The 12,309-nt window shown below is 40.5% G+C and overlaps 1 protein-coding gene across 1 annotated transcript in view; it reads left to right on the forward strand.

The window, feature by feature from the left end:
• CAT (catalase) overlaps positions 1 to 12,024 on the forward strand; it is a 43,316-nt gene extending 31,292 nt beyond the window's left edge. The window contains exons 8-13 of the mRNA XM_006259972.4: positions 423 to 575; positions 5,532 to 5,670; positions 6,733 to 6,863; positions 9,610 to 9,717; positions 10,355 to 10,441; positions 11,183 to 12,024. Of these exons, the coding sequence (XP_006260034.1) occupies positions 423 to 575; positions 5,532 to 5,670; positions 6,733 to 6,863; positions 9,610 to 9,717; positions 10,355 to 10,441; positions 11,183 to 11,248 (684 nt within the window). The 3' untranslated portion in view covers positions 11,249 to 12,024. The remainder of the gene's footprint in view (positions 1 to 422; positions 576 to 5,531; positions 5,671 to 6,732; positions 6,864 to 9,609; positions 9,718 to 10,354; positions 10,442 to 11,182) is intronic.
• Positions 12,025 to 12,309: the final 285 nt, after the last annotated feature.

The raw sequence follows: 12,309 nt of genomic DNA on the forward strand, positions 1-12,309 counted from the left end.
TTCTCGGTTTCTGTTCCCCTGAAAGACTGCCTTCCGAATCTCCGAATCTTTTCTGAATCTATTCGGAGGCTCTGAATCAATTCAAAGGGATTTTTTTTCTTATCCTGATTTGATTTGGATTTGATGATTCGGCCTCGAAATTGGGCCGAATCTTCTCTGAATTGCAGACTGAAGCTTCGCACACCCCTAATAATCATGCTATGGTAAATGAGTTATTGGAATATCCTATGTTTACTAATTTCTTAAGGTGTAACTTTTTTGTACTATTCATTCAGTTCCAAAGTAAAATTGACTTCAGCTGTGTATGTATGACTTCATTGCAGAGTGTACATAATTAATTGTATCTGTTTGTACTTTTCTTGTTAGGATGTGTAACCTAGTTACCTATATATGGTAATCATAATGTATATTTTATTTTTTAGGTTTGGCCCCACAGTGAATATCCTCTTATCCCTGTGGGCAAGCTTGTTTTAAACAGGAATCCAGTCAATTATTTTGCAGAAGTTGAACAACTGGCTTTTGATCCAAGCAACATGCCACCTGGCATTGAGCCTAGCCCTGATAAAATGTTACAGGTAAACTTGTGTTTCACAGTACACCGACACAGCTTTCCTCTTTATAGTAGATTTCATGTCATTCCATGTGTTGTTGTAATAAAATATTTTGATTGGTATTATGGCAACATTTACCTTCATGGAACAGTTTAGTAGGATTTGTGAATTCTGTATCAGTTTTGGAATTCTTATTTCTTATGAGTCCTGCTAAATTAAACATTTTCTATTAGATTTCTGTTCAGGCTCTCAACTCCCTCTCCTCTTTTTTGTTTATCTAGTTGTTCAATATTTAATTTATCTCAAGCATTTGGAAGTCAGCGATTTAATCATTAACATCTCCAGTTACAACAAAAACTGGAGTGGTTATAGTGTACAAAAGCCTGATGTGAGTGGTGTCTTTCAGGTGCTGTTAAGTGCACCTTTTAAAGTTTTTCTTGATGTGAATTAAGAGACTCCAAATCTGTTATGAATCTAAAGTCTAGTGTATGTATAGTATGAAGTACCTACTTAAAATTCCCACAATAATATGTATGCATACATTTATGCTTTTTCAAATATTATTATTTATAATTAATTTAATAATAGCTTTAAAATGCTCAGATTTGTCTTTGTACATTTCTCTCACTTGGTTTGTAAGTGTGAATTTTTCTCCTAAAACATAATTTTAGGAAGTTTTTACTTTGTCTGGAGACCACCATTCACTACTCACTTAAGAGTGATTTATAAAACTCACACTTGTCCCTATTTTTCTAGTTCAGCTGATCACAAAACTAATGGACTTTGATAAATAAGAGGGTAATGAATTTAACTGATAAGCTTTGGTCAGCCAATACTGAATGGTTTATATCACTGAAAAGATTTTCCATTGGATACAGAGTAACTTCATGCTAGGCATTTTTAATCTCTCTTTTTTTTCCCCTGCTAGTTAAGGAGACCATTTGGGCCTTAATCTGTTATAGATTTGAATCCCAGTGCAAATTTCAAAATTTTTTTCCACGCAGAAGTAAATTCTTTGTTTTTCAAGTCCTTGTATGTGCCCATTTTCCTTTTTGGCATGCATACACACCCAGGGCACTTTAACTGGAGTCTTCTGGTCAGCAGTATATATCTTCATTGTCCTCATACTTCCAAACAAGGGCAGTAGTGTTCCAACTCCATCTCAGTTCCTTCTCACTGCCTGTTGCTCTGAATCAGAGCTCCCAGTTAGGCGTCCTAATCACTGTTTTTCTTTTTCCTATTGCTTAAGAGCACCCTTTCTTGTACAAGTGGTTAGTTGTTAGTATAGTCAGCATTGTAGTTTTAAAATGTTTAATTTGTTCTGGCTAGAAACTGTTTTTACCTCATTATGAAATAGGCAGTTTAAGAACTGCCTAAAATATTAGGTAATCATACTTATCAGCCTCATTTGCATTAGTAAAGGGCATGATGAATAAATATGCTGTTTGCTGGTCCTTTTGTAATAGGATCAGAAGTCTAAAGAGTGCTGCCTGATTTTGTGCCTTGTGGAGAGGCCTGTTGATCCATCCTTTGATCCAGGCTATCCCAGGACAGATTACATTAACCCCTCTGCTGTAAAAGCATTTCCAGAGCTATTCCTACTTCATGTGCTCCATTGCTGAAGATTTTGACTTCTGAAAAAACTGTAATGCCTTCAGGTTCAAAGGCTCCATTCTCTGGTCTCTCATCAAAGGTCCCTAAAATTGCCAGCTCTTTAGAGCTTAAAGTTGGCTTCTGACTTCAGAACGTGGTAGTTCCATTTCTGTGGAGTTTCAAATGCTAGAACTAATTGATGGAAAAAATTTTTTAGCAAGCTTTCAGGCGCAGTCACCCTTCTTCAGGCATAGGGAGTCTCTGCTGGTCAGAGTCTCAGAACAGCTCCCTATGAGTCTCAGGCCAGCAGAGACTCCCTATGCCTGAAGAAGGGCGACTGCGCTCGAAAGCTTGCTAAGAACTTTTTTACAACTACTCAGTTGGTCTTATAACAGATATCACATCTACTCAAAGAACCTTGCCTGCCTACGTTTTTAGACCAATACGACTATAACCAAAAACCCCATAACTGATTGATGTTTTCTAAATACTACTGATAAATTATCCCAGTCCTTATCACCCCCCACCTTTCTAGTCTTGTTTCGTATCCCACGGGAGCATCTACACATGCAATTAGTGCACCTCAATAAACTGATGCAGTTTACTCTGGAGTCGGTTACTGCCAGGCACAGCGCCTTCACTGCAGCAGTTTGACCTAGGACAGAGCAGCCCCAGGCTGGCAGCAGGTTTGAGAGGTCAGCTCTGGGTTTTGGGTGGCAGAGGGACTAGCTGGGACATGAGAGTGCCCAAAATGTGGAGCTGTGTAGCTGACTGCCCCGCCCCCAGCCTGCTGCCAGCCTGGGCTCAAACTGCTGCAGTTCAGTCACCAGCCACATGTGCTTTCTTCACAGTAAGTGACTCCGCCATAAGATAACACTGTCTCGGATAGTAATATCTTACAGCAGAGTTAATTTAATGCCCCCTAATTCATTATACGTGTAGGCATTGATGCTTTACATTGGAGTTAATTAGTCAACTCTACAGTAAAGTGCACATGCAGATGCACCCCATAAGATTGCACAGCCTTGAGAGGTACAATTTCTTCTAGGTGTGAGAGCAGTAGGAGAGGTTCCTTTAACAGAACTGGGGTTAGGTTTCTGTTCCTGAGACAGCCTCACACCCCAAAAGAAAGGGGGTCCAAGGCCTATCTTGGACTGAAAAAGCTGAACACCTTTACCAGAAAACTAAAATTCAGGATGATGTCCCTGTCAGCAGTAGTCCTTACATAAATGCCAGTGACTGGTATGCTGCAAAATGCCTTTTTAATGTGGTTATCCACCCAAGCCGTGGAAAATATTTTAAATTTTGTGGTCGGGGAAAAATTTACCAACACTTTTATTTCTCATGTGGCCCCATCAGTCCTTCAAACACACAAAGTGTATGGTGTGAGCCACACCCCAGACAACTTGGGATTCAGGTGTTTTCACATTTGGATGATTTCAAGGTCAGTTCTGCCAACAAGTAATGGACAGCATCCATTGGATCCAGTCAGCTGTGGCTTCACCTTCCTCAGGATATATTTCAGTTCATTCTAAACCTATATAGCAATCTTCAGGCTCATTCAAAAAGTCGGATTTTCCCTGACATTTTGTAGGAGACGGGGTATCCGGTTTAAAGGTCCCTCTGCATGCCAGCCTTCATATGCAGTGTAATGCAAAATAGATTCAAGTTGTATAGATCAGCCGTACACTGATATGCTTCTCAACTCTTATCAGTCCATCAGTTTTCATCAAAGACACCAGTTGACACGTCTGCCTTAGATTATGGTATATAAATACAAGTTCAGGAAAGAATCAGCTTCTGGATGTTTATTCAGAGAGCTAAGAGCCATTCTTTTATACCTGCAATCCAAAGGTCTTAAAGCTCAAGTGTTGTTAGATAATGTGACACTAATGTTTTACCTCAACAGAAACGGCAAAATCCAACCCCTTATGCTTAGGGGCAGTAGACCTCTGGAACATTTGCATCTGGAATAACATCACTCTTAATGGATCACATTCTCCTAAAACAAAGATTTTCTGAGCAGGAAGTTTGTTCCCTGAAAGGATGATATGTAGTCCAAATGATGGTCAGCAAATGGGGCACTCTCACTCGGAACCTATTTTTTCTCAAGGAGAACAGTGTCTGCTTCTGTTCCAATAGTGGTCAAAACTAAGTGCTTCAACTTCTGTGTGATTCTGTACTTGCAGGAATCAATGAGCTTGAAAAGTCACATGCAGGATTGTCAGATATTTTTTTGGACCTTTAAACCCAGTTCAATTTCCTGTAACCTTTTCATTATTCCTGGACATAGTCTGACTGAGATAGAGATTACTATGTCCTGATCCCTGTCTCCAGTGCATTGCATAGCTCAGAGGTGTCAAACCCTGCAGGCCAGATGAATGGCCCAGGACTGATCCACAGGCCTGGTGAATAGTACAGAGCTGGAGTGTCTGTCCCCCAACACTGCCCCACTGGCATCCTGGATCTAGTTCTAGTTCCTGTGGTGCTTGCTGTAGCCTATCTGGGACTGTGCCACATGTGGCGCTGGGTTAGGACATAAGCGTCACACAGTTTCCTAGTCCATCTGGTCTAGGGTGGATGCCACATGTAGCGTGGGTCCCAGACTGGCTGGAGCTGGTGCTGCTTCCGGTATGCAGGGGAGCTACAGAGCATTCCCTCCCCGTCCACCCCTGTATGCCAAATCCAGTGCCTGCTTCAACTGGTCTGGGACCTGTGCTGCATGTGGTGTCTGCCTTGAACCAACTGTGGCTTGCATCCCAGACTGAATGGGCACTAGATCTGGCACTTGGGTGGAACCTGCACAGGAGGCCATATGATGTGTATCTCCATAGTCAGGATACAGACTGTGGGCTGTATCTTTGACACCCATGGCATAGATAGTGATAGGGCACTGCACAACATCTGCTCATATATAGAGCAGACAGCTTAAATATTTAGCATAGATCAGGTAAATCTATTTAAAGTCCCCTTTGCCCTTTTTAAAAATAGTATCATTGTTTTGTCTTACAATACCTTGTTTCATTGAAGGGTAAATTATTGCAGGTAGGCTTCCCTTTAGCCTAGGAGTATACAGATGAAACATTTATAACAATCTCTAATCTGAAGTCACTTTTAAAAATATAGCCACTACACATTGTGTAAATATGAAAACAGGTAGAATGGTATTTGTACTTTAACAGCAGAATTTAAAAAATAATCCTTGAAAATGTTAGCTATTTATATCTCTATGAGAGTTTAAAGATTATAAGTGATTATCTCCATGTTGGAAAAAATACATTTCTTCACATAACTGCATTAAACATACCTTTTACTGATTGTTTTGAAAGGTAGCTATTTTCTAGGGAAAAACCATACTTAATATATTAAATGTCAGCGTATTTTTAGGGTCGTCTTTTCTCATATCCTGATACTCACCGCCACCGTCTAGGACCCAACTACCTACAAATACCTGTGAATTGTCCCTTCAGAACTCGTGTCGCTAACTATCAGAGAGATGGACCCATGTGCTTCTCTGATAACCAAGGTATCTTTGAAAGTGCTTCTGGACATAATGCTTAGCCCAGTGTTTTTCAACCTTGTTAAACTTGAGGCACCCCTCAGAAAATGCTAACACATAGCTTCACTCGTTTTTTGACTGCAGAAATATAACTGAGCAATTCTTCTGTTGCAAAGAACTCAAAGACCACAACAGGTCACAGTGTTCTTGACCCTCTGGGTTCCTATTTCAAATCTCTGGGTCTATCTCCTGAATCATGTAGGTGTTTGCACATCTAACAACGCTAATCTGGTGTGGTATCCTACAGTACACTATTAACAAAATCTCCTGGCACACTGATTGAGAATTACTGGCTAAAAATAATGCATATACAAGTCTCTCTTTTCTAGTCTTGCAAGTATATTCAGCTAATTTTCAACAAAATAGTTGGCAAGTATTTTCTAAGAATGAATACAATAATGTATTTTGTCCAGTATCTTTTTAATATAAGCCTCAAAATATTTAACTTGATGTATCCTTGTTTCCTTAGTAATAACCTTAACTTTTTTATGAATAACAGAGGGATACAATAGTTTCTTCTTGAGGATAATTTAACTATGTTTTCAGTCAAGGATCCATAACGGTCTGTCAATATTAAGAGAATTTATTTGCATTCTGTTAATATAAGATGAAAGTTTGCTTCACTGGATGGGACAGATCTCAATATTTATCCAAAATTGATTTATTAAAATGATGCTGGCAATTATTACAAACTTGTCAACACCCTTACTGAATTTTAAGAGAAACTTATAGTAATTTTGCTATGCATGATAATTAGAAATTGTAATATTTAACATACTTCAGTTGCTTATTGAATTACATGAAATGTTCAAGTTAAAGGAAATTCCAAGAAAGTCCTCGTCCTTGGAAGAGTGTTACGTAGCAAAATATTGCCAACTGCTTTACAAAAAGTGAGGGAAAATATAAGAATACTAAGTAGATACGAGATTATAGAAGTCTATTTGAAACAGTCCTGCAGGTTTACTTTGTAATTTCCCTGAGTTCTAACCTAATCTGAAAGGTGTAATATTTTGGACTTTGCTTTTAAAGGTGGTGCCCCCAATTATTATCCAAATAGTTTTACTGGCCCTGAAGATCAGCCCAACTTGAAGGAGAGCCATATGCATGTGTCAAATGACGTACAGCGCTTCAATAGTGCAGATGAGGACAACGTTTCTCAGGTATGTTTCGTAAAAAGGGCTGGTTTACATTGCCTGTTTTGGAACATGACTGAGTTTATAAAGTGCTTATAGAAACCGAATATGGGTTTTCCCTTGAAACAGCTAGTCTAAAATAAAGGCCATTTTTGATGAGGGATCAAAATGGCTTTATACTTTTCTTTTTTGTGGATGATTTTAATCTTAACTGCATAGTGAAAGCTGTGATTACTAGGGGTGCACTGATAAAAATTTTCTTGGCTGATACGGACAGCCATTGGCTGATACTTGGCCATATCAGCCAATACCAATCTGATAGCTGATTTACAGGAATGCAGCTGGACAGCTTGGAGAGCAGCATCCTGCTAGTAAGTCTGTAGGGCAGGGTTGGGGGGGTGTAGATTGATGCCCCCCCATGGTGAGGAAGGGAATGGGACACGGGCTGTGGCAGGTGCTGCCCATCCAGGGTGGTGAATGGGACCCTGGGGTTGGGAGCAGGGTGGAGCCATGAGCGGCTCATCCAGGGAGCACATGCGGGCAGAGGGCAACTCCCTGCTTCTGTGTGCACCCTCAGGGGAGGTATGGGGATAATGCACCCCCCACTGGATTTGTGCATGGGGTGAGGGTGGGCTGCCCAGTGTGGGCTCGTGCTGAGGGCTGCACCAGACTCTTCCTGGCAGGGGGCCTGGGACAGGGCTGGGCTTGGAGTGGGTAGGAGCAGGGCAGACTCAGTTGTGGTGGGTGGGCAGTGGCAGCAGTGCTGGAAGGGTGGCTGTCAGGGAGTTATGGGGAATTATGGGGTGGCTATAGCCCCCAACCCCCCTTCCGCCCCCCACACCCCCACTGCCCAACTCAAGGATGCGCAGCCAGCGTGGGGCTCCCAAGGGAAAGACAGCAGAGCAGAGGGCCCCGAGCAAGGTCAGCACTGTGGGGGATGTAGAGAGCTATAACCACCCCAAAATTCCCTCTAGCCTCCCCATAGCCACCCCCTCCAGTGCTGCCACCACTGCCTGCCCCATGCAGGTGAGCCTGCTCTGAGCCCAGCCCTGGCGCAGCCCCCCTGCTGAGAAGAGGCTGGTGCAGCCCCTGGCCCAGTGCCCACAGTGGGCAGCCTGCCCTCACCCTGTGCACAAATCCAGGAGGGCACATGCCCCCTCTTGCTTCCCCCAGAGGTGTGCGCAGTGTCAGGGAGCTGTCCCCCTTCCCTACTCCCCTGTGCCCCCTGGACAAGCCACCCGTGGCTCCATTCCACTCCTGGCTCCAGAGTCCCATTCACTGCCCTGGCTAGGCAACACCTGTGCCAGCCCCTCCCCCCACTCCCTCAATATACATCCCCCTTACATCCCTTCCCCCCCCCCAGACTTAATGGCAGGATGCTACTCTCCAAGCTGCCTGGCTGCATTCCTGGCCACATGCATGCATACGGCTATGTGTATGCATGTGGCATTTATCAGGGTCAATAGTTGGCTATGCCAGCCAAAAAAGCCAATAGCCAATAATATTAATTTTTCTTTTATTGGTACCAGTCCAATATGTGACCAATATAATCGGTGCACATCTAGTCTTATTGCATTACCAAATGCACACAGTTTTACTTTTAAATTTATTTTACCACATGTCCTCACTTTCTTCCAGCCATTTGAATAACATTTATCTCCTTACTCATCATTGCTGCATTTTACTTAGTATAATGTTATTTCACTGGAACTTTTAAGAAAGTTTTCGTTGCGCTTAGCAATAGAGATGATAATTTTTTAGGTCCAAACGCTGACCACTAATATACAGATCTGGAATAAAGCTTGATTTAATTTGCGATTGCTTCCTTGTATCACTGATTGGGTAAGCAGACAAACTGCATTGAACATCAGAAATGCTGAATTAATTATTTTAGGTTAGAAATGAATAGTATTGCCAATTGGTCTTACTCAGACCAGGTTATTTGTTGTTGTTTTTTAGAAGAAATACTAGCTTGAGAAGACAAATAGATTAGCATTCAGATGTATGTCTTGATTGTGAAAGAATCAAATGTTAATATTAGAAACTGTAGAAGTTAGAAATCAATGCTTACAAAAAGTGTATAGAATTTCACATTTTAACTTTTTGACAGATGGCCCAAAAGAATAATGTTCATGGTGTTAGGAGAGGTGGGGGTGGTCACCCCTAGCCTGCATGCCAGATCTAGCCCCACAGCATTGTCATTTGGCCCCTAGGGCAGTGGGGTGGTACCACTCCCCCCTGCTACCAAATCTCTGGACCTGTGGGGAGTCCTGTGGGCCAGAGAGCTTGGCCCTGTGTTGTAGATCAGGTGTGCAAGGTGGCACAGGGCCCCAAGACCCAATCTGAGTTTTTGGGGCTGTATCCTAGTATGAGGAGGTAGTGCAGGACCTCATCCCAGCACACTGTCTGATTTTAGCATGTGTCTGGCCCCAGGCCACTCATTTGTCTCATGGGGCCAAAAGATTTGAGCGCCACTGTGCTAGGAAGAAGCATGGCTGCATCTTTAAAGTTGGTGGCAAGGACCTGATTTTGACCAGTAGCAGATCATTCTCGTGCTTTATCCCTTGTCACATATAAAAGCTTTAGGAGTTTTGTACTATGGGAGGAAGTGGTTGATTGTGCTGAAAGAACGACTAATCAGTATTTTCTTCTATCTTGTAATTATAGCAAGACTGAGCTCTAGCAATTTAACAGCATTTGCTGGGGAGTTGTTTATACATTAGATTAAATACTGGTTTTTCCTTGCATATAAGCTTCTGTCTTTCTTCATAAGGTGAAAGTGTTCTTTACCAAAGTGCTGAAAGAAGATGAACGCCAAAGGCTCTGTGAGAACATTGCTGGTGCTCTTAAAGATACTCAGCTTTTCATTCAGAAGAAAGCTGTAAGTAGATATAATGGTGTTAGCCTGAATGTTATAGTAATGGTCAATGTAGAAATAAAAAGAACAGGAAGTTGTTTGTTTGTTTGTTTGTTTGTTTGTTTTTTGAATAAGTGGATGTTTTTTCTGTATTATACAAAACATAATAAAAACTTTTCAGTTATGTTATAGAAAGCTTTCAGCTTTGTGAGTTGGCAGTTTTAACAAACTCTACTCCAGCAGCAAAGCAGCTTGTGCTTACTGAATTGTGGAGAGGGCTAATAGAATTTTAAAGATGTCAAAATAAAGTGTTAAACTGCATCCCTACTTTGCCCTAGGTGTGTCAGTTATGGATAACTAACAATGGAAACTTTTTTCCCTAGTGTACATAAAGCAGAGGAGATAAAAGACTCCAATTCACCCTCTCTCAGTGGGAGACGCTTGTACAAAACTTTCTTAATTTGTGGTGACCCCATGTGATCTAATTACAGATTGAAAACTCCTCAAATTTTTTTCCTGCTATTTGGTCAGTGGCTTACCTTTCTTATTACATATGGGATGTTGACTGCAGCCTGTAGAGTTCAAGAAAAGAACAAAGACTATCTGAAAATGAGAAATGAATTTAAGTCTATTCCTGACTTAATTTGCTGCCTTCTTTTAGGTGAAGAACTTCACTGATGTTCATCCTGATTATGGTGCCCGTGTTCAAGCTCTCCTGGATAAGTACAATGCTGAAGCTGGGAATCCGGTATGTTAAAGATTCAGGAGACAGGAATTCTTGTGGATGATACCTTTTTATAGGACCAGCTACATGGGTGGCATAGACCTAGGCAAGTTTTTGGTTATCACAGTACCCTTCCTCAGGGAGAGAAGCAGACACAGCAGAGCTAAATAGCAGATGAAACAAAAGCGTGTACAAAGCTCTTTAAATAAAAACAATATAAGAGAGATTACAAGGTAGCCAACAGCAGGAGAGATGCAGTAAGAACCTGATGATGGAAGAGCAAGATTGTTTAGGAGGGTTGTTATCACCTGTGAAGTATAGAGTTTAGCAAGTATCAGGTAGAATATAATGGACCGTAAAGTCATTATCTATATTAATTCACTGGCACTTGATGTTCAGTTTGAGCACCAGAACTATGAGGTGAAACAGAGAGTAATTCTCCTCCTCCCATCCTCCCCGTCCCCCATGAAAAATATTTTTCTACTGGTGTTCTAGTGTCTCTGTCCTTTATTTATTTATTTTTTTTGTTAGTGATTGTTCATTTTGGTGTAGTGTGTATTTTTTCACGGCCTTTTTTTTTTTGTTTCTTCCTAATTTCATCCACATAGTTGTCATGAGGGCATTTGGTGTACTGGGATAAGATATACTACATTCTGGGATAGATGGGTCTATGGTCCAGGGATTTTGATGGTAAATTAAACGTATCTTATAGGATTTGTCTTAAATGATTTATTTTATAGCTTAATTTCACACTTTTTTTTTAAGGATGTGATTAGAACATACACACAAGCTACATCTCGCATGTCTGCAAAGGAAAAAGCTAACCTGTGAACTGTGCTATTGGAAATCAGTCCGTCCAGAGATTGATTATATGTCCATCCAACTGGAGAGAGTAAGCTGTTGAAGACATGAACGAATGTCCGCACAAAATATAATTGTTTTTGAGACTCAATAAATAATCAGTTTGTATATACTTACTTATTGAAATAGAAATTAATGGAACTTGATAACCTTTGTGCCTTCTAATACTTCTCTAGACTGTTAATGAATGTTGGTAGGCAACCTTTCTAATTTGAGGCTTTTCTTTTCCTAGAAAGTGAACTCAACATTTAATCACAAGTCTGTTTCAACTGCTTTCGATTGCAAGGCCCCTAACTTTTTTTTTCTAGCTAAATTACTGAAAAGAATATATAATAAAACAATTGATTATTAATATAGTGAAGTTGATTGTTCTTGCTAATGGAATGAGATCATTCAGTACTTCAAAAATAAATAAAATCACTGTATGTATTTGTTCATTGCAGACAGTTCACTGGAAAGCAGAAAGTAAATTCCAAAATTATAAAGGAAGTTTGTAACAACAGACGCACAATAATTGTGTTGCTTCAAACATTATAGCTCAAGTCTAGTTTCTTACAATAAACTATAATTGAAGGCAATTAGAATGACTCCATCTGGATATGAATTCTGTATAGACAATATTAATATTAGCAAAGCTGAAAGACATATTCTTTTGCTTATTAATGTTACATTGATATATTTCATGCAAGAATTTTTGCTTTTAATTATATTTACAATTTCAAATAAAATTACTTACATTTACGAAATATGATTTTGTTCTGCTTTTATCCCACAGAATCATAGAATCCTAAAAAAAAGTAGGGCTAGAGGAGAACTTAGATGGTCATCTAGTGTAACTGTCTACTTGGGGATGATCCTGCCTTGAATAAACCACCCCAGTCAAGTGTCTATTTAACCCGCTATTGGTGGGTGCAGACAGAAGTGCAGCTCCCAGCTGTAACCCAGAACGATTTTTTTGTAAAGTATTCTGAGGTACTTTACCTCGGTTGGACAAAACAGAAGTTCACTGCTGGCTCCACGGGAGATGGGAA

Source organism: Alligator mississippiensis, chromosome 2 (genome assembly GCF_030867095.1).
Source record: "Alligator mississippiensis isolate rAllMis1 chromosome 2, rAllMis1, whole genome shotgun sequence".
Lineage (NCBI taxonomy): Eukaryota > Metazoa > Chordata > Crocodylia > Alligatoridae > Alligator > Alligator mississippiensis.